This window comes from Mesoplodon mirus, assembly GCF_964341445.2.
Source record: "Mesoplodon mirus genome assembly, chromosome: 3".
In the NCBI taxonomy this organism is placed as follows: Eukaryota; Metazoa; Chordata; class Mammalia; order Artiodactyla; family Ziphiidae; genus Mesoplodon; species Mesoplodon mirus.
In genome coordinates this window covers 122118714-122138667 of record NC_138978.1, presented here as the reverse complement: position 1 = coordinate 122138667, position 19954 = coordinate 122118714, and the positions used below count along the sequence as shown (strand labels likewise).

At 38.4% G+C, this 19954-nt stretch overlaps 1 protein-coding gene across 2 annotated transcripts in view; it reads left to right on the top strand.

Moving 5' to 3' along the window:
- The window catches only part of SPTA1 (spectrin alpha, erythrocytic 1), a gene marked incomplete at its 5' end in the record, with an annotated part of 76554 nt that overhangs the window by 14558 nt on the left and 42042 nt on the right, over positions 1-19954 (top strand). For both annotated transcript variants that reach the window (XM_082613441.1, XM_082613440.1), the window contains 12 exons: positions 130-207; positions 353-508; positions 1826-2030; positions 3428-3609; positions 8607-8850; positions 10128-10250; positions 11832-12049; positions 12871-12963; positions 14677-14814; positions 16035-16186; positions 16824-17010; positions 18172-18273. In XM_082613441.1, the coding sequence (XP_082469567.1) occupies positions 130-207; positions 353-508; positions 1826-2030; positions 3428-3609; positions 8607-8850; positions 10128-10250; positions 11832-12049; positions 12871-12963; positions 14677-14814; positions 16035-16186; positions 16824-17010; positions 18172-18273 (1878 nt within the window). The remainder of the gene's footprint in view (positions 1-129; positions 208-352; positions 509-1825; positions 2031-3427; positions 3610-8606; positions 8851-10127; positions 10251-11831; positions 12050-12870; positions 12964-14676; positions 14815-16034; positions 16187-16823; positions 17011-18171; positions 18274-19954) is intronic.

Sequence of the window (19954 nt, the reverse complement as noted above, 5' to 3'; positions counted from 1 at the left end):
TCTGACCCTGAAACTTGTCTACTTCCGACATTGTCATGCTTCCTTTTTAAACAGCTAACCAAACTGTGGCCACTTACTCAGTGGCCACTGAGGGAAAACCATTCCTTTTCTTTTTTTTTTTCTTTCCAGACCTTAGACAAGACTGCAACCAAACTGATTGATAATGACCATTATGATTCAGAGAATATTGCTGTCATCCGGGATGGGGTATGTCCAAGGTCCCATATATGCCTCTGCCTGCTTATGCACAGGATCAGGGAAAGTGTTAGAGCATGATAACCTTGGTGGGCAGTGAATCTCATGTATCCATATTTGATTTTGCTGACAGTGAGTTTGTTTATGGTTTTCGCAGCTATTGGCCCGACAGAACGCTTTACGTGAAAGGGCTGCCACTCGACGCAGATTACTGGAGGATTCATTGCTTCTGCAGCGACTGTATCAGGACTCAGATGACCTAAAGAACTGGATCAACAAGAAGAAAAAGTTGGCAGATGATGAAGATTACAAGGTAGGCAGGATTTGCAAACTGCAGACCCTGGACATACTCATTGGGACTGAATTTCATGGAATTAGTCTTGGAACTGATAGAACAATAGCGTTCAGCTGGTGAGCCTCATTTTATAGATGGAGAGACAGATACTCAGAGAAGGGCAATGGCTCCTCCAAGACTGTACATCTAGCTTCTGGTTTTCCTACACCCTGTTGCCCATCACCCCTTTTCTCTAGCACAATTTCCAGTGGTCCTTAACAGAATGAAGAAAGGGAGGAACTCTCCTTATTTAGCCCTCTGTTGCCTTCTGCACGCTTATAGTAGGAAAATGTTGTGTCTAATCATAATGTACATTCAAGCTACCCGGAACTCAAAAGTAACCTAATGGTTCGATATAATATAGACTTACACGGTTTCGTAGCTGGAAAGGAACAAGTCCTTATTTTACAGATGAAGAAACTAAGGATCTGAATTGTGAAGTGAGTTGCCCAAGGTTAGCCAAGAATCAATGTTTAGAATGCAGTTTAACATAAGGGGTAGAAGCATTAATTCTCTTTGGAGAAGGTAAAAACTGGGCTTGAATTCTCTCCCTCTCTTGTCTTAGTTTGTATGACTTTGAAAAATTTCTGAATTATCTGAGCTATACATAGGTTTCTTTACCTTCTTCTTGTGTAAAACACATTTTTTTCACTCACAATATAAAGTATTATGCACACACACATATATACTCACAAATTTTTGCATTTACAATCAGGGCTAGAATTAGTCTCTTGATTTCTAGGCCAATATCTATTCACAGTATTTACTTTCTAGATATCATTTAGTCTTAAATGTATACCTCTGATGCTTTTGTTCTCATTTTTTTTATAGAACTTTGAGCATCTAATCTGTACGTTTCATTCTGTAAAACTCAGCACTATGTGCTTGTGTTCTCCTGAGGAGTTATGGTTCCAGTGTATGCAGGGTAAACAGATCTTCTGTATATGGGACAAAAGGATGGATGTTTCATATACTATACATCTTTCATGACAGCTCTGATAGATTGTTAATGCTTGCATGGGGTGTCGTATTTAAAATGGTCTTCAGACTATATCCAGACTCAATAGAAATAAATTCAGGGGTTGATTAGCCATGTCTGTCATTTGTATAGAGGAAGGATTGGTCACACAGTTTCCTAAGCCTCTTCTGGCTCTATACTTGGACTAGGAAAATTCTGCCTTATATCCTCTTCTTAGTTCAGTTAGATTTATAGTGAAAAGGAATTCCTGTCCTCAAAATGTCTGCCCCTTATTCTTCAAGGAATGGTTTTCTTTAATTGTTTTCATTTTGTCTCAGGATACACAGAACTTGAAGAGCCAGGTTCAAAAGCAGCAAGTCTTTGAAGAGGAATTGGCAGCTAACAAGATCCAGCTCAATAACCTACAGAAAACTGGCCAGGAGATGATTGAGAGCAATCATTATGCCTCTGAAAGTGTGGATGTTCGTTTGAGTGAAGTTGCCAAACTCTGGACGGAATTGCTGGAGGCTACAGCACAGAAAGGTTAGAAGCAGAGTCTTGTTGAAAACGAATTCCTAAATTCTGAAACCCACCTTCTTCATCTTTACCACCTTGAGTTTACCTAGTGACCTCTATAAGAAGGGATGCTACTCATTTGCTTCCCTGTGTCTTCCTCTATTGGTCAAGAAATTTAAAAATCTAACCTAAATTTATCACACTATATATTAACACAATTTTATGTTTTCTTCATGTATGTAAGTCTTTTCAACTGAAATTACTTTTGTTTTCTTCACTTTTTTTCCCACTTTTTTCTTCCTCTTGAATAAACATTCAGATACCATGAATTCAGTATTGGCTATGCACCTAAAACTAGTGTCCTTAAATTAGATTATACATATTTTGGTTCTATAGATGAAACAAGGTTTTCTGACCCAGGGTATAAAGTTAGACATTAAAATATTGTTGGTGCCTCATAAGATGTTCCCATGATATTTTATTCTTACGAATAGGGCTTGATGACTTGTTGCTTTTTTTACCTATCTGAGCATGTTCAGGCTTTGTTGTAAGCTCTTAGAAAATTCCCATGTCTGCTTGAATAGCCTCTACTTAAATTTAACTTCACCTCTTATTTTGGAAAATTAATCAATTGCCATAATTAACACAAATAATGAAGTTTCTCTGTCAATATCCCCCTTGTTATAAGCATAATCTACAGACATGACTCTGCCCTGGTTATGGAAAAGATACATCATACTGATTTTGTTGGATGTCATCCTGATTTTTGGTTTAGAAAAAAAAAATTCAACTTGATTGTAACAATAAGAAGTTGCTGCTACTCTACATCATAGTAATTGCTTCATAGAAATAATGCAAATAATTGCTATAAGATCATAGAGTAAAGAATTTAGCTGAGAACAATGTGGGTAATCAAGATATTCTCTGGCAGAGAAAATTGTAAGGCATGGTTTGTGATGAAGGACAGGCACTAAGAGAGGGGCTTAGCAAAGTTCTGAGAAAGATATTTAGGAAAAGATACTTCAAAATTTCAAACTGAGCCAACCCCAAGTTTTATACTTCTCTCAGAAAATGCAGTGTTTGTGTTTGAATCCCTTTGAAAAAGTCTCAATAGAGAGTAACAAATGACATGAAAATACCCAAGATAGTTAAAATCTAACATAGCAGCACTATACCTCAACAAGAAATGAACAAATTCTTTATCTTTGTTTTGAGCACACTACTATCTTCAAAAACAAATACCACCTGAATTCTACAAATTTATGATAATTTCTTATATAATCACATGTGAGACAGTTATACTTTTTCCCACTGGAGGGTCAAAATATTATATTGCTCCTTAAGTTGACGTAATATATATTAGCATGTAATGAGGATCAGTTATGAGAGTTATCAGTTATGTTATACTTGCTGTCTTTTCCTAGGGACCCAGTTATACGAAGCTAACAAGCAGCTGCAATTTGAAAATAATGCAGAAGACCTGAAGCACTGGCTGGAGGAGGTGGAATGGCAGGCTAGGTCTGAGGATTATGGGAAAGGTCTGGCTGATATACAGAATCTGCTCAGGAAACACGGCCTCCTGGAGTCTGCCATGGCTGCTCGTCAGGTTTGTTGCTAGCTCTTTGGCCAATTATAGGCCAAATCACCTGTATATGTTCTGAGCACACTGATCATAAGTAATTATTGTTTAAAATAAAAGAGAGAGAGAGAGCAGGAAACCAAAGGTAAAAATTCAAAACTTTTAGTTGGTCAACTACCTCTTTCCAATATCTCCTTTAATCCAGCCTTTCTCCTGGGTGCCTTGTGTCTTTTGTCAGAACCCCATGGCTGATATAAGACTTTATTGATTCTTCTAAATATAACACTGTACTCTCAATCCAAAAACCTGGGTTTTATATATAGCCTTATCACTTACTATTTCTGTGATATTTGGTGTATCTTTTCACCTTTTCACACCTCTGTATCCTCACCTGTAAAATAAAAGTTTTTTATAAAATTGCCTCTTTCTATTCTGGCATCCTGAAATTCAAAGTTTGAAAATATTTTTAATCATATCATTTTTTTTTTCTTAAGAAAATTGAAACCCAGAGAAGTGAAGTAACTTCCCCAATGTCACAGAGAAAATGAACAGCAGGGCCAGGACTAAGAAGCAGATGTCTAGGTTCTTAGTTTCAGGGTTACCCACTGAAATCCCACCAAACTCTTAGTTGAAATAAATTTATCCAATATGTTTCTAGAGTATTGATACTGTATATGAGTTTCTGGAGAACTCAGCAGAAATCCACTTCCAGGTGACTCAATCTCTCGTCCCAGGAATCCTAGCTTGTATTTAAAAATTATTCTGCTGTTCCCTACAAAGTCCCACTGATCTTTCCTGTTAAAATACACTTTTATGATGTCTGCTCTTTGGTTACTCTTGGTTAAAAGGAAAAGACAGAATAATCCACAGAAAATAGAAATAAACAAAACAAACCCAGTCACTTACATAGCTCTAGGTATGGCTTGATGGAGCTTGAAGTAAAAGGTTGGAGTTAGGAAAACCATATAAAGATAGCTTTGAAATCTACATGGAGGAAGAGAGTTTGGAGCAGATTTTCAAAGAAGGAAAAAGAAAAGATTTGGTGAAAAGTAAATAAAAACATACAAAAAAGAGGAACAGCATATGTAAACATGTAACAAATAGGAATATTTGACCCTATTTTGGAAAGTTAGGACCCTATTTTGGAAAGTTTGACCCTATTTTGGAAAGTTTGGAACAGCATGTGTAAACATGTAATAAGTAGGAGCATTTGACCCTATTTTGGAAATTCAATCACCAGGAATTTGTTCTCTTGTTATGGAACACAAGTTCTTGTGCCCAACACACAGTGAGGCCCAACAAACCAAAATCTCGGAGTTTGGAGCAGAGAAAGGTTTATTGCAGGGCCATGAAAGAATGGGTAGCTTTGATTTCATATGACCTCAGCCTGTAGCAGCTTGGAGCAGGGTTTCGGTTCCCGGAGAGATATTGAGGTCGGACTGAGGCAGTGAGAGTACTGAATCCTAGCCACTAGACAACCAGGGACCAGTGGCCAGTGACAAGACCCTGGCCCATCAGCTGTGTAGAAATGAATTTCCACAGAGAGATGGAAAGTAGTGAAACAAGTAAAGTGTTTATTAAGAGGAAAATGAGTATGTGTGGATAGACACACGGGCGGGCTCAGAGAGAGAGTCATGCCCTCGTGATAGTTTGAATCACTTATATGGGGAATTTCTTCCAGGTTTCCTTTGGCTAACTATCTTGCTTTTCCTGGGTCTGAGTCTATATTTGGTATATCTCAGGGTTCTCCCTTGTGTGCATTCACATCTCTTAGCCAAGATGGATTCTAGCAAAGAGGCCTATGTGTAAGTTGACATCACCTACTATGGGGTGGTGCCCCCTTCCTTTCTACTTTCAGGGAACCTTTCTGCACATGTGTAGTTGGGAAGGTCTCCTTGACTTCAAGAATGAGGAATATGTGGTTTTTTATCTCTTACCTAGGCAGGGTTCAATTCCTCCCTCCTGCTATTTTGTAGTATCTGTCCACAGGGGAGAAACTGTTCAGCCTGGGGACCATCTATCTCCTGCCTCAACTTGAGCCCCCAAAAAACAGAACACCCTGAAGGGTTTCAACAAAGAATTTTTTTTAACATCTTTATTGGAGTATAATTGCTTTACAATGGTGTGTTAGTTTCTGCTTTGTAACAAAATGAATCAGTTATACATATACATATGTTCCCAAATCTCTTCCCTCTTGTATCTCCCTCCCTCACACCCTCCCTATCCCACCCCTCTAGGTGGTCACAAAGCACCGAGCTGATCTCCCTGTGCTATGTGGCTGCTTCCCACTAGCTATCTATTTTACATTTGGTAGTGTATATATGTCCATGCCACTCTCTCACTTTGTCACAGCTTACCCTTCCCCTCCCCTTATCCTCAAGTCCATTCTCTAGTAGGTCTGTGTCTTTATTCCCATCTTACCCCTAGGTTCTCCATGACTTTTTTTTCCCTTAGATTCCATATATATGTGCTAGCATACAGTATTTGTTTTTCTCTTTCTGACTTACTTCACTCTGTATGACAGACTCTAAGTCCATCCACCTGACTACAAATGACTCAATTTCATTTCTTTTTATGGGTGAGTAATATTCCATTGTATATATGTGCCACATCTTCTTTATCCATTCATCTGATGATGGACACTTAGGTTGATTCCATGTCCTGGCTATTTTAAATAGAGCTGCAATGAACATTTTGGTACATGACTCTTTTTGAATAATGGTTTTCTCAGGGTACGTGCCCAGTAGTGGGATTGCTGGGTCGTATGGTAGTTCTATTTTTAGTTTTTTAAGGAACCTCCATACTGTTCTCCATAGTGGCTGTATCAACTTACATTCCCACCAACAATGCAAGAGTGTTCCCTTTTCTCCACACCCTCTCCAGCATTTATTGTTTGTAGATTTCTTGATGATGGCCATTCTGACTGGTGTGAGATGATATCTCATTGTAGTTTTGATTTGCATTTCTCTAATGATTAATGATGTTGAGCATGCTTTCATGTCTTTGTTGGCAATCTGTATATCTTCTTTGGAGAAATGTCTATTTAGGTCTTCTGCCCATTATTGGATTGGGTTGTTTGTTTTTTATTTATTGAGCTGCATGAGCTGCTTGTAAATCTTGGAGATTAATCCTTTGTCAGTTGCTTCATTTGCAAATATTTTCTCCCATTCTGAGGGTTGTTTTTTCATGTTGTTTATGGTTTCCTTTGCTATGCAAAAGCTTTTAAGTTTCATTAGGTCTCACTTGTTCATTTTTGTTTTTATTTCCATTTCTCTAGGAGGTGGGTCAAAAAGGATCTTGTTGTGATTTATGTCATAGAGTGTTCTGTCTATGTTTTCCTGTAAGAGTTTGATAGTGTCTGGCCTTACATTTAGGTCTTTAATCCATTTTGAGTAGCAAAGCATTTTAGAGGCCAGGAGAGGGAGGGGGCATCACGGGGTATGTGATCAGCTTGTGAACAATTCTCTGATTGATTGATGCTGAGCTAACATGGCAGTTAACGTTATTAATCCTTCAGTTCCAGAAGTTCTGGGGGCTATGTGTTCATGATCATCAAGTATTCTAGTTAGTTTCTTCTATTTGGTGCTGGTTTTAGCATCTGAAAAACTCAGGAAATATGCATCAGATACTATTACCTGGCAACTTCAGAGAGGAACTAAAACAGAGGGTATGGAAGGGATCTGTCCCGGGAAGGCCCCATAGGATTCTCCTTGGTTACACTCCTAGTTGGAGTAGTGGTTAAGATATCATGCTTGCAAAAAAAAAAAATTTAGCTATGGACTATTAAAGCTGGAAAAGATCATGAGTATTCTCTAGCCCAAAGTCCTTATTATATAGGTGAGGAAACTATTATGAAAACAGGTGAAGAGCTGGATAAAATGGCAATTGAGTAGCAGCCAAGTCTATCTCTTTAGTCTGAAGCATGTTGCACTACATTAGCTTTGAAAATCACTCTATTACACAATGATGTTTTTCAAAGTTAAATTGTCCTAAGAGATGAGAACAGTTGGCTAGTAGGAGATTTTAATTTTAACTATTTGTGGAGCTTTTATTTCTTTATGGAGAAGTGAGTATACATTTTAAGAAGCTATTGATGATCAATGGTTTGCTCCAAATTAAGAAGAGATAGATCAAACCCTGTGTAGGTTGAACACTGGATGGCAAAATAGAATAAGTAAAACCAATACCAATGTTTTGAAGAACTTCTCTTATCACCACCACCCCCATTCCAACAACAAAATGAAACAAGCAGACAATCAAAAATCCTGTGTTCTGTGCTCTTGCTAGACCAGTTACAGTTGACCTCATTAATAAAGATGAGATGAATCTCTTGTATGTATTTTACCATATAGTAATACGATTAAAATTTTATTTCTAGGAATGTCCTTCAAACTTCTGTTTCTATTTTCCTCCTTTCTCAGATACGACCCAAATGGGACCATTATTTACTTAAATTCATACAACTAGTTAGTGGCCAAAGAAAGGCCTTTTAATTTTTCTTTCTGAGGTTCGGACATTTGTTTTTGTTAATGTCACATTTCATCTCATAGGCATGGTTCCTGCTATGCAACAAACTTAAGCCTCAGAAATTTCCTTGTTATTTACAGTTTCAGCTCATTTTAAAGGGTGAGAAAGAGCCTGGAAAGGGAACTGAGATAGAAAAAGCCTCCTGCTGTTTTCTTTGGGGCCTTAATTTATCACTACTCCAAAACAAGCAAGTCTTTGTAGTTCTGGTTTCCCTGATTTCTTTGGCACACTCTATACATATTTTGTCCTTTCTAACACGTGGTTTCAGAACTACTTTCTTATAAATAGCCTTTAGCTTGAATAATTGGTTCTTAGTGTAGCAAACTTTCCCATTCTATTTCACTGACTTGATTAGAAGTTTAAACATGAGTACATATAGAGCTGATTCTCCGCATCATCACCCACCCCCCGTCCTACCCTCCATACCAGATACCAAACTTTCATTCTTTTCTACTGAATGATGGGATTTTCTGACACCGATTCTATTTCTTCCTTAGGATCAAGTGGACAACCTCACAGACCTGGCAGCATATTTTGAAGAAATAGGCCATCCCAATGCTGGGGACATATGGGCAAGGCAGGAGTCCCTGGTGTCTCGGTTTGAAGACCTGAAAAAGCAACTGGCCAACCGGAAGAATAAGCTCATTGACCTTCTCCTCCTGCACCAGATCTGCAGAGACACAGAGGATGAGGAGGCATGGATCCAAGAGACTGAACCTTCTGCAGCTTCCACCTACCTTGGTTAGTACAGCCGTACAGCCCAAGCAGGCAGAGCCATAAGGAGAAGACCAAGGTCTGCAGATAGCTTGAGGAATCTGGGATACAGTAGCAAAGTTTGCCCCCAGGTCTTTCCCCTTAGACTCTTGAACATTTTTCCTGCTTTCCAAAAAAAATATTTTTTAATAATTCATACTGAAAAGTTTACCTCCTAAAACCAGACATGAAGAATGCCATGAATTTAAGGCCTCTGGGAAGAGCTAAAGTAACCAGCTTTTTGCTACTTGCTCTAAGTTTTTGCCAAGGTCCTTGGCTGAGTGGTCATGGTTAAAGTTTGAGGTCACAAGTGTTTTTGTTTATATTGTCAGTGGCTCCCTTTTATAAGGGGAGCTATCACAAGGATATGTATGAGCTATTACAAGGGTAAAAAGGGTGAAGCAGCAGATAAAGTACATAATTTCCTTTCCTTTGGAATCTATCAGTCCACCATTGTTAGTGCCAGGACACTTACATTGAAATACAGAAAAAAGTGCACATAAATATAAAGCAAACTTAATGTACATGTATTGGGTACATCTGTGAGAGGCTGGACCATATGACAACAGAGGAGCTAGTCTGGGAAAACATCCTAGAAGAGAAAATATCTCTTTGAGGGAGAGAAGGGCATAGAGGGTTTCTGGAGACATTTAGTGTGAACTATATGGAAGAAAATTTTGGAGGAAAGAGAGTTGAAGTGTGGACGGGAGACAGGGAGGATGAAGTAGACAGCTGGAACTGGGGACTTTAGAAGCAGGAGATTAACAGTACATAGTATTTATTATGTGTTTGTTAGTGTTAACCAATGAGTGAGGCACTTTTTGTAAGTTATGTCTAATCTTTACAAAGAAAATTACAAAACGGTTATTTTTAGTTTAGAGGACTTAATAACTTTCTGGCATCCATAGAAATAAGCCAGTTGAAGATCCTGCTTTTTATACCACAGTATGTTGAAAGAAAATATGTTGCATGAAATTACTGGAAGTTTGAGCTGAAGAGTTACGTGCCTTACTACCTATCATCCAAAGAGAAGAGTGATTTATTCATTGTCTTTTGTAGAATAATGCATTTTCTTAGTACAAAGAGGCAAGGGGAAGAACAAAGCTGAGCAGAGTTAATTCAGACAAACAGCATACATTTTAGGAAGCCCACTTAATGAACTTCAATGGGACAAACTTGTATGCCCAAGAGTTAAAAAGAAGTACAGTAGCTTCTTATTATTCGGTGCACTATAACAATGACCTTGAAATTATTTTTATCTCTAGGCAAGGACCTGATTGCCTCCAAGAATCTTTTGAACAGACACCAAGTCATCCAGGCTAATATTGCCAGCCATGAGCCACGCATCCAAGCGATAACAGAGAGGGGAAACAAAATGGTAGAGGAAGGTATGCATGATTCAGATTGAATTGACCTGTCATCACTGTGCCAAATTTATGAGGTTTTTTTCAATTTTAGGGCTTCATTCCTTTATCTACTTTGATACTTTTACATGCATAATTTTCCTTCTACATGAAGTTCCTCTAACATTTCCTGTAGTGAAGTCCTGTTAATAATAAATTCTGTGGGCTTTTGTTTTGGTCTAAAAGACTTCCTTTTGCTTTCATTTTTGAAACACATTTTCACTGGATATAAAATTCTTGGCTGATATTGTCTTTCTTTGAGCATTTTAAAGATGCTGCTGCACTGTCTTCTGACCTGCAGAGTTTCTGGTGAGAAGTCTCCTCTCATTACTATCTTTGCTCCTTTGTATGTAATGTCTTTTTTTCCTCTGACTCTTTTATCACTGTTTTTCACCAATTTGCACCAATTTGATTACAGTATAACTTGGTGTAGTGGTGTTTGTTTCTTTAGCTTTGCAATCGTTGAGGTTCTTGAATCTGCTTTCTTATGGTTCTTCCAGGGAAGTTTTATTCTGGAACTAATTTAGAGACTAGTCCACTTCTAAGGCATAACCCTTCTGAGGATACTACCTCATGTATTATAATATATTTCCACTTTGTTGGGAGCTAATTTTAATTATTCACAGCCCTATGTGACCTTAGGAGTTTTTTGGCCTACTGCTTTCCAGTCTTCTTTTCCTTACCCTTGAAGAGTTTCCTGACACATGTGTGCAAAGGAGTAATCAGTCACATACTTCACGGGACCTCTATGTGTATCTCCCAAACTCCATCCCCAGTACAGCATCCTTCTCAGTACTCTGCTCCACAAGCTTTATCTGTCTTGTTTTCCCCCAATTCTGATCTCTGTCTCCTCAGAATGGTGTGATTGCTAGTTCTATTTGGGCTAGTCCTCCCAGCACTGCAGTCTACAAACTGCCCCAGGCATAAACTGTGGCAATCATAAGGCATAGCTCATTTCTTTCCCTTCTCTCAGGAGTCACACTCCTCTGCCTATCTTCTGAAAATCATTGTATCTTATACTCTGTCTTGTTTTCTAGTTGTTTAGAATGGGAGAACAATTCCTGCAGTAATAACTCTTTTATGGGCAAAAATGAAAACCTGCTTGTTGATTTTTGCCAACACTTCACTGTATCTTCTTGGTTTATCTGTGGAGATGTTCACCAAATTCTAAAAAACATACTTAACACAATCCTAAGAATGAATTTTAATTCATTGATATTAAAGAAAAGAAATGAAAATCTGCTGAATTTTTGCTTAAGCTAGAGAATACACATTTTTGGAACTCTGAGCAGTACCCACACATAGGTATTTTGTTTTCAGTCTGTATATCAGAGATTGTACCACCCAATTCACCACCACACATATACCCTATCCCCCATTACCATCTATTGATGCTTAATCTCACTTATGACATCCCAGTTCCCAGGAACTTAGGTGAAATGTCACATTGGCTACATGCAGCATCATTCTCATGCCTCCCTTTCTCTCTCCCAGGTCACGAAAAGGATTAAAGTATAGTGGACATTAATGAGTGTAAAATTCTCCTTTTCTATAACTACTCCATAGGACATTTTGCTGCAGAAGATGTGGCCTCTAGGGTCAAGAGTTTGAATGAGAATATGGAATCTCTCCAGGCTCGAGCTGCTAGACGGCAGAATGATCTTGAAGCTAATGTCCAGTTCCAGCAATACCTAGCTGACCTGCATGAAGCAGAAGCATGGATTAGAGAGAGGGAACCTATAGTAGACAACACTAACTATGGGGCTGATGAAGAAGCAGCTGGGGTAAGGTGGGCACAAGGAAGGATATTGTCTAGTACGCACCAAACTAGTACCAAATTAGTACCTGATTAGATTGTGTGACAACTATAGGTTTTCTCAGATTTTTCTGAGTTTCCAGAGTGATAACCTTTGGCCTTCATCAGCTGGGATAACCTGAGTTAACAGAAATCCCAAAAGATACACCAAATTTTCCTAACCCCACAGAGATCCATATTTCTTAGAGATTATCTAAGCCCAAAAAGGCGTGACCAGACATCTATGCCTGTCTTGGTCCCATCCTAAATTTTCCAGACTGAGCTTGAGATTTCACAAACCAACCATAGTTTTAACATACACTTAATTACTTTATTGTAATAAAGTCAGGCAGACATGTTGGGGCAAGAAGAACTTCAAAGGTCATAATTACCCTTTATATCCATTTATTTGTTTTGCTCATTGTCCTATGGTCAGCCAGTATAGTATTTCACAAACCCTATGCACTAAAAATACTTGATATGGGCATCTAAAGTTATGCCAGTATTTAATCCTACAAAACAATGTTTTCAGCAGTATCCTCTTTCAGCTGTGATGTGCATTGAGAAAACACTTGTGCAATTTGGCTTTATTCTGATTAAAGCAAATATATTGATATTGTTGTTCATTTAACTCTTATTTTCTTGATACTTGAAAATTTATAGTTAAAAAATTTATTATATGTGGAGAGCGTCTCTTACCAGGAATTAGGACAATAAGTATAACACAAAACAATAGTTGAAACACTCCCCAGGGGTGCTTAGTGTTCTTCCTGTATTTGCTTCTGATGATCTTCCCATCAACAAATTCAGGCTCTTCTAAAGAAACATGAGGCCTTTCTAGTGGATCTGAAGGCTTTTGGAAACAGTATGCAAGCTCTTCGGGATCAGGCAGAAGCCTGTCAGGTAAGAAGGACTTAGGTATGACAAGAATTACATTCTCCACCACAGAGGAAAAGGAATTAGGAGATTCTCTTTGTTACCAGTTTTTACTTTACATAGTCCAGGAAGCAACTGCAATAGAAAATAGTAAGTCCTGCGATCTTTAGGCAGGCACTGTAGCATCTTTGTAGCACCTACAGAGATTTAGTTTATAAGAATTTCTCAGTAAGTACTATCATTTATTCACTGGTATATTATTTTTTTGCTTTCCTTTTTCATTTTATATTTTCATTCTCCATCTTTTCTTACTTCTTTTATTTGCATCTCTCCTCTTATATTTCCTCCTGATTTATTTCCTCCCTTTCTTAGTTTTTTTTTATACTGACACTTATTAAATATCTACCATGTGCAAGCATGAATAAAAAATAATCCTGACTTGAAGGAAAATTACAGTCTATTAGGTCATAAATTTTAACAAATAATTGCATATAATAGATATATGAACAGGAAAAAGAATCTCAAAGAAAAGAGTGTTTCATTCTCTTGAAATAAGAGTACTGGAGGATAGGAAAATTTTCATAGCTGAGGCAAGCCAGTTTATTTTTTTAAGGGTAGTTTACTATGCAGATAATGAGAAGAAGGGCTCTTCTAGTGAATAAGCTATGAAAGTAAATGAAATGAAGCACAAAATAATCAAATGTATTTGGGAAATGGGAAATGCAAACGATTGAGAATGTGAGAATGGCTAGACTGCAAGGTGAAAATAAGTGTCCTGAGGAGTGATGGGAGCTGGAATCAACTAAATGATATGGGTATCTCCTAGTATAGTGGAAGCAACAGAGACACACTTCTTACATTCAAGGAATTCTGTCTTATGAGGAGCTCTGAATCCATACACTGGGAGTAGAAAAGACATAGACTCACTGTGTCAAGTCAATATATATTTACAGAGCTTTGGTGCTGTGCATTCCTCAAGCTCTGCACAGTGGGTGCCTACACAAAAACAGGTGGATTTATGAATTGTAAGTTATGAAGAAGCAGTACTTGAAGGATACAAAATCAGAGGGATATGTAAGGGGAAATACATCTTCAGCTCCAATCTGAAGAAGGTGTGGGCCATTGCTTATGAAGAGGGATTATATTTTGTTCATTCTCTCAGATATATGATATTTGGGAAAAATGAAAATCAGAGAAGACTATATCTTAAAGGACAAGTTAAAAGGAGAGAGAGACAAGATATTTGATCTCAGTTTATGTTCTCAATTTTTTAAATTCTGTGGCCTTTCCTGTGCTGTAGATCACTCATCTCTAAAAAAGAAGGTCCACGGTTGCTTGACAAAATGCTTTAAAGACCCAGGGAATGGAGAATGTGATGAGAGATAGTGGGTCTTTCACTTTCTCAAACAATTTTCTGGAACATGAATGTATACAATCTTTTATTGCCTGCTTAAGAACTGGTGGTTTAGAGCATTTAATATGTTTTTGAAAACTTACATTCTTACTTGCTCACTCTGTGTTTGTATTTCCCAACTCACCTGTTCCCTGAGAAGTGTTAGGATGGAATGATATCTCTGAAGATGGCATATTGCAATAGCTCTGTTACTGGCAGCCATGTAAAAGATTTCAGCCAGGGGCTCCTCTCTCCTGTAAGGTGCAGGACGGCCCACCATGGGTAGGCTGTACAGGGAAATCTTTCCTATGGGTGACTGGCTTGTTCTGCTTACTGTTTTTGTTCAGCAACAACAGGCTGCACCCGTGGAGGAAGCTGCTCGAGAAGAGAGGGTTATGGCCTTATATGACTTCCAGGCCCGCAGCCCCCGAGAAGTCACCATGAAGAAAGATGATATATTAACACTGCTCAGTTCCATCAACAAGGTGACTTTCCCTTCTACCTTTCTCCCCATCAACAAGGTGGCTCTTGCAGTCTACTCTCCAAACCCTGCCAGATACCCATATTTTAACCAGCCAATATTTTTCTATTTCTCTCTCTCTTAAATAACCATAATTTATTGAGCAGTATCTTTCCTTCAGGTGCCGTGTAGGATCATGTACATATCTTTGGAGATTATAATACCAATTTTACAGTTAACAAAGTGAGGACTCAAAGAGCTTAAGTAACTATCCCAAAGACATGTAAGCCATGAGTGACAATTCTGTAATATGTTTACAGGATTAAACTGCCTCTTTCTTCTCATCTTTCCTTGCTCCTCTTCTGACCCAGTGTTCCTATAATCGAACAAAAATGGCTGGGGTTAAGAAGAGCCTGGTCAAGAGAAGTCTTTTGTCAACTTAGATTTTCTTTAGCCTTTATGACTGTGAGAATACTGACAAAGTATTGTCTAGGATTTTAAATATATTTCTCATAAGAGCATGAGAAATATTTTTATATTCTAATGCTTCATTAATCTCCAAAAATGATTGAGAAGAAAAAAAGAAAGCTTGGGATTTGTTACTCTGAGGCCAAGTAATTCTTTTAGAGAAGCAAGATTTTTATTATCAAATAAGCTGTGTTCCAGTCCTCTTTTCTCTTTGCTCAGTCTTCTTCATTTCACCACATTATTCTCTGAGGATGTTAACTCCCAAGCAGTTAGCATAGCAAACATCCTGTGGAGATCAAGGTCATACTTAAGCAAAAGCATTCGCATAGGTGAATTTCAGGGCAACACACAATTTTTAGGGGCTCTGGGAGAGGAACGGTGAGAAGTTATTATACAATATTGTCATACACAGGTGCTTCACCCACGAAAAGCCCAGTTTGGTTCTGGCCCTATGGGTTTTTTTGTGAATTCCTAGTGGACAAAATGCCCCATCATGAAGAGAATGGCTGTCAGTTTTTGAAAACCTCATCAAAGTTAAGGATCTAGCATCAAATATCAGATTCCTTGATTTCAGAGGCTTATCTCTGCAATTCCTGCAACTCTGATGTATGTCCTTTGTAATATATAAAAAATATATGCTACCCATAAGCAATGGTTTGCTTCTTCTGGCCATCAGCTTGTCCCTTTGCCTAGAGACTTAGTTATGAGGGTTAAAACTTCTCCTATATGTGGATTTTCCAAGAACTAAGGAAGAAGTGGGGATTTTCTCTCCTTTAGGACTGGTGGAAAGTGGAAGCTGATGATCACCAGGGCTTTGTGCCAGCTGTCTACGTCAGGAAACTTGCCCGTGATGAGTTCCCTATGCTCCCGCAACGGAGGCGAGAAGAACCAGGCGACATCACCCAGCGTCAGGAACAGATTGAAAACCAGTAAGTTCTGAAGGCTGGAGAACAGAACAGTGTTTGGCCAAACATTCCAGATTGGTCAAAAACAAGTCTTACGATTCTATATCTGTTAGATTAAGGATGCTTTGCAAATTCACAGATTTTAAGAGCTGAAGGTAAACTTAGGGTAATTCAAACTCTTTACTTTTTAAATGAGGAAAGGGAACCCCAGAACCATTAAGTCAAGCGCCAGAGGTCAGACACATATTAGGGTCACGTATTCTGACTCCCTGCCTGACAATCTTTCACTCTTTCAAGGTTATCAAAAGGTCTTCTGACTTCCGTGTGAACTTTGTTGACTATGGCAGGCTACTTCATATCCAGTTGTCAATAGGAATGTGAGATTTTCACTTCTATAGAATGAGGAAGGTGTATTGCCAGTCATACTGTTGGAACATTGACATTTTTATTGTTTTTAAATGGAACACTTTTGTCTCTCTGTTCTCAATGCTATTTTCCTTCCATCTTTATTTCCTCTTCTCTTTACTGTTTTATTTTGATTTTTTTCCTCCTTCTCATTTTTGTCCCTTTCATTATCTCCCTTTCTCACCCTGCTTCTACTCTTTTGTGTTTTCTCCATCTCTTATTCCACATTTCCCATTCTCTTTGTTTCTCCACCCAGGTACCTTTCTCTCCTGGATCGGGCAGAAGAACGCAGACGTCATCTATTGCAACGTTACAATGAGTTTTTGCTGGCCTATGAGGCAGGAGACATGCTGGACTGGATCCGAGAGAAAAAGGCAGAAAACAGCGGGCTGGAATTAGATGATGTTTGGGAGCTGCAGAAAAAGTTTGATGAGTTCCAAATGGTGAGAAAGAAGAGCTAACTCCTCTAGACAGCTTTACGAGGGTTATCATCATCTCCTTTTACCCCATATCTTCTCCTCAGTAACTCCTTAATTTCATATTTGCTATATAGCCTCCCCAAAGCTACTGAGACTTCCACATTTCAAATATTTCTCTGGGTATTACAAGTGGAAGGAACATGCAGAGGAAACTAATCACCCTGACTTTGCAGCCTGCAGTTCCTGCCACTCCCACATCCTACTGGAAGTGCTGGTCTCCCAGAATCTTCACAACTTGTCCTATACTGTCTTGTGTTCCTGCTGCCCAGGTTGAGATGGGGTGTTGTGAGACTCTTGCAAGGTCTAATTATGGGGGAGAAATTTGGATGGAAAGGTGGGAAGAACAAGCTGACTTTACAACCAGATAATTTCTAATTTTCTGCCTACCTAAAACATTTCCATTCTCCTTTATTCTCTCAGATCCATTCTATTATTTTAACTAGCAATTAGTGAAAACTACTTCCTTCTTTCTTTTCCATATGATACTTTCCTTACACATGGAATACAGTTATACAAAGCTATCAATCGATAGATATATAAAGTACATATATATATACATATGGAGAGAGAGAGAAGTGAAAGAAAGGGAAGGGGGAAAAAAGAGGGTACAATTTATAAAAGAATATCAAGAATGTGACTTCCATGAGAAAACTCATTAAAATGCCATTGTATAGTGAAATAAACAATGTCATCACCATAGACATGGTGATGAATTCCCTAGAGCTGTTACAACATATCTTAATATAAGCAAATTGCAACTCAGACAATGAAATTCCACAAAAGGTGGAGGAATTTGTATTGATATCAAAGAACATTACATGGCTCAGGTATAGACACCTTTGATGGTATAATTTAATCCAGGGAGAAATCTAGGAAAATTAATGTGCTCCATAATCCATATAAATAACAGTTCTCTTGTCATGTTTTTGATAGACACTGGGTATCAGGGAGTTTAAAGGTACTCTTCTTTCTGTCAGATTGGAGGAAGGCCGTTTGCTGTGTACTGCAAATATAGTTAGCAATATGTTTTAACCTGTAGCCACGTTGGGGCAAAGATGAGCAGGTAAGTATGAAAGATTCTTGAGAAGGGGATTTATACTGCTTTGGATACACTTTCCCACCTAGGATTTGAAGACCAATGAGCCTCGGCTGAGGGATATCAACAAGGTGGCTGATGATCTTCAATTTGAAGAGCTTCTGACACCAGAAGGAGCTCAAATACAGCAGGTAACTATGGCTCCTTCTTTCTTCTCACTACGAGGTTTGGGGAATCTTCATTTCATTTAAAAATGTTTATTCATATTCTGAAGATCAACTAGAATATGCAGAAGGTAATGGGAGTATGGAGCTAGCTACAGGAAAGGTCAAAGGAAGTAGTTCAGATAGTCCAGCCATGTATCCATTTTAACTGATCTGAAATCTATAAATTGCCACACACACCCCCATCGTCACAAGAAATTCAGTGATCAAATGCATGAATACAAAGAAAGTGCAGATAAAGGAGCTATGACAGTGGGAAGTGGTTAATCAAGAAAGTTTACTGGAAGAGATACTCTGATAAAATCTGATGAAAGAAGAATATAGGTAGTAGAGATGGGGAAGAAGGCATTCTAGACCTGACTCAGATTTGGAATTGTGGTTCCATAAGAGATGTAATGAATTAATAGAATGTCTAGTCCAGTTCTCTGAGTTGTCATAAACCAGTGAGGATGAATTCTCTGCCTCCTTTTGTAGTGATTGACGTGGGGTAAGAGTGAGAAGGAAAGTGCATAGGAACAATTTGCTTACTCTCTACAGTAAAATAGGGCTCTAAGAGGCTACCTGGTTTAGTCATTTCAAGATGCAGAATGGTATTATATTTCTCATAGAGAAAGGTAATACCTTCTAACTACCAAGGCAACATCTTCCACTCACTTTTCAGAGGTTGTAATGTATCTCTGTGGCAGCCAACATCAATTGCTGCTCCAAGGTTCATTGTTCCACCCTAGAACATCAGTTTCAGAAGAAAACTAATTCCTTTCTTAATTATATTGGCAGACTTGAGACCCAAATTCAAGCTATCCAAGAAAGAAAGAAACCACTGCATTTTCTAAAGGAGATAACATGAAAACAACCAGGGTTTAAGCCCCATCTAGTCTTTTTTTAAACAACTTTACTGGGTTATAATTGTTTTACAATGGTGTGTTAGTTTCTGCTTTATAACAAAGCGAATCAGTTATACATAAACATATGTCCCCATATCTCTTCCCTCTTGCGTCTCCCTCCCTCCCACCCTCCCTATCCCACCCCTCTAGGGGGTCACAAAGCACGAAGCTGATATCCCTGTGCTATGCGGCCGCTTCCCACTAGCTATCTATTTTACATTTGGTAGTGTATATATGTCCATGCCACTCTCTCACTTTGTCCCAGCTTACCCTTCCCCCTCCTCGTATCCTCAAGTCCATTCTCTATTAGGTCTGCATTTTTATTCCCATCTTGCCCTTGGCTCTTCATGACCTTTTTTTTTCTTTTCTTTTTTTTAAGATTCCATATATATGTGCTAGCATACGGTATTTGTTTTTCTCTTTCTGACTTACTTCACTCTGTATGACAGTCTCCAGGTCCATCCACCTCACTACAAATAACTCAGTTTCATTCCTCTTTATGACTGAGTAATATTCCATTGTATATATGTACCACATCTTCCTTATTCATTCATCTGTTGATGGGCATTTAGGTTGCTTCCATGTCCTAGCTATTGTAAATATAGAGCTGCAATGAACATTTTGTTACATGACTCTTTTTGAATTATGGTTTTCTCAGGGTACATGTCCAGGAGTGCGATTGCTGGGATGTATGGTACTTCTATTTTTAGTTATTTAAGGAACCTCCATACTGTTCTCCATAGTGGCTGTATCAATTTACATTC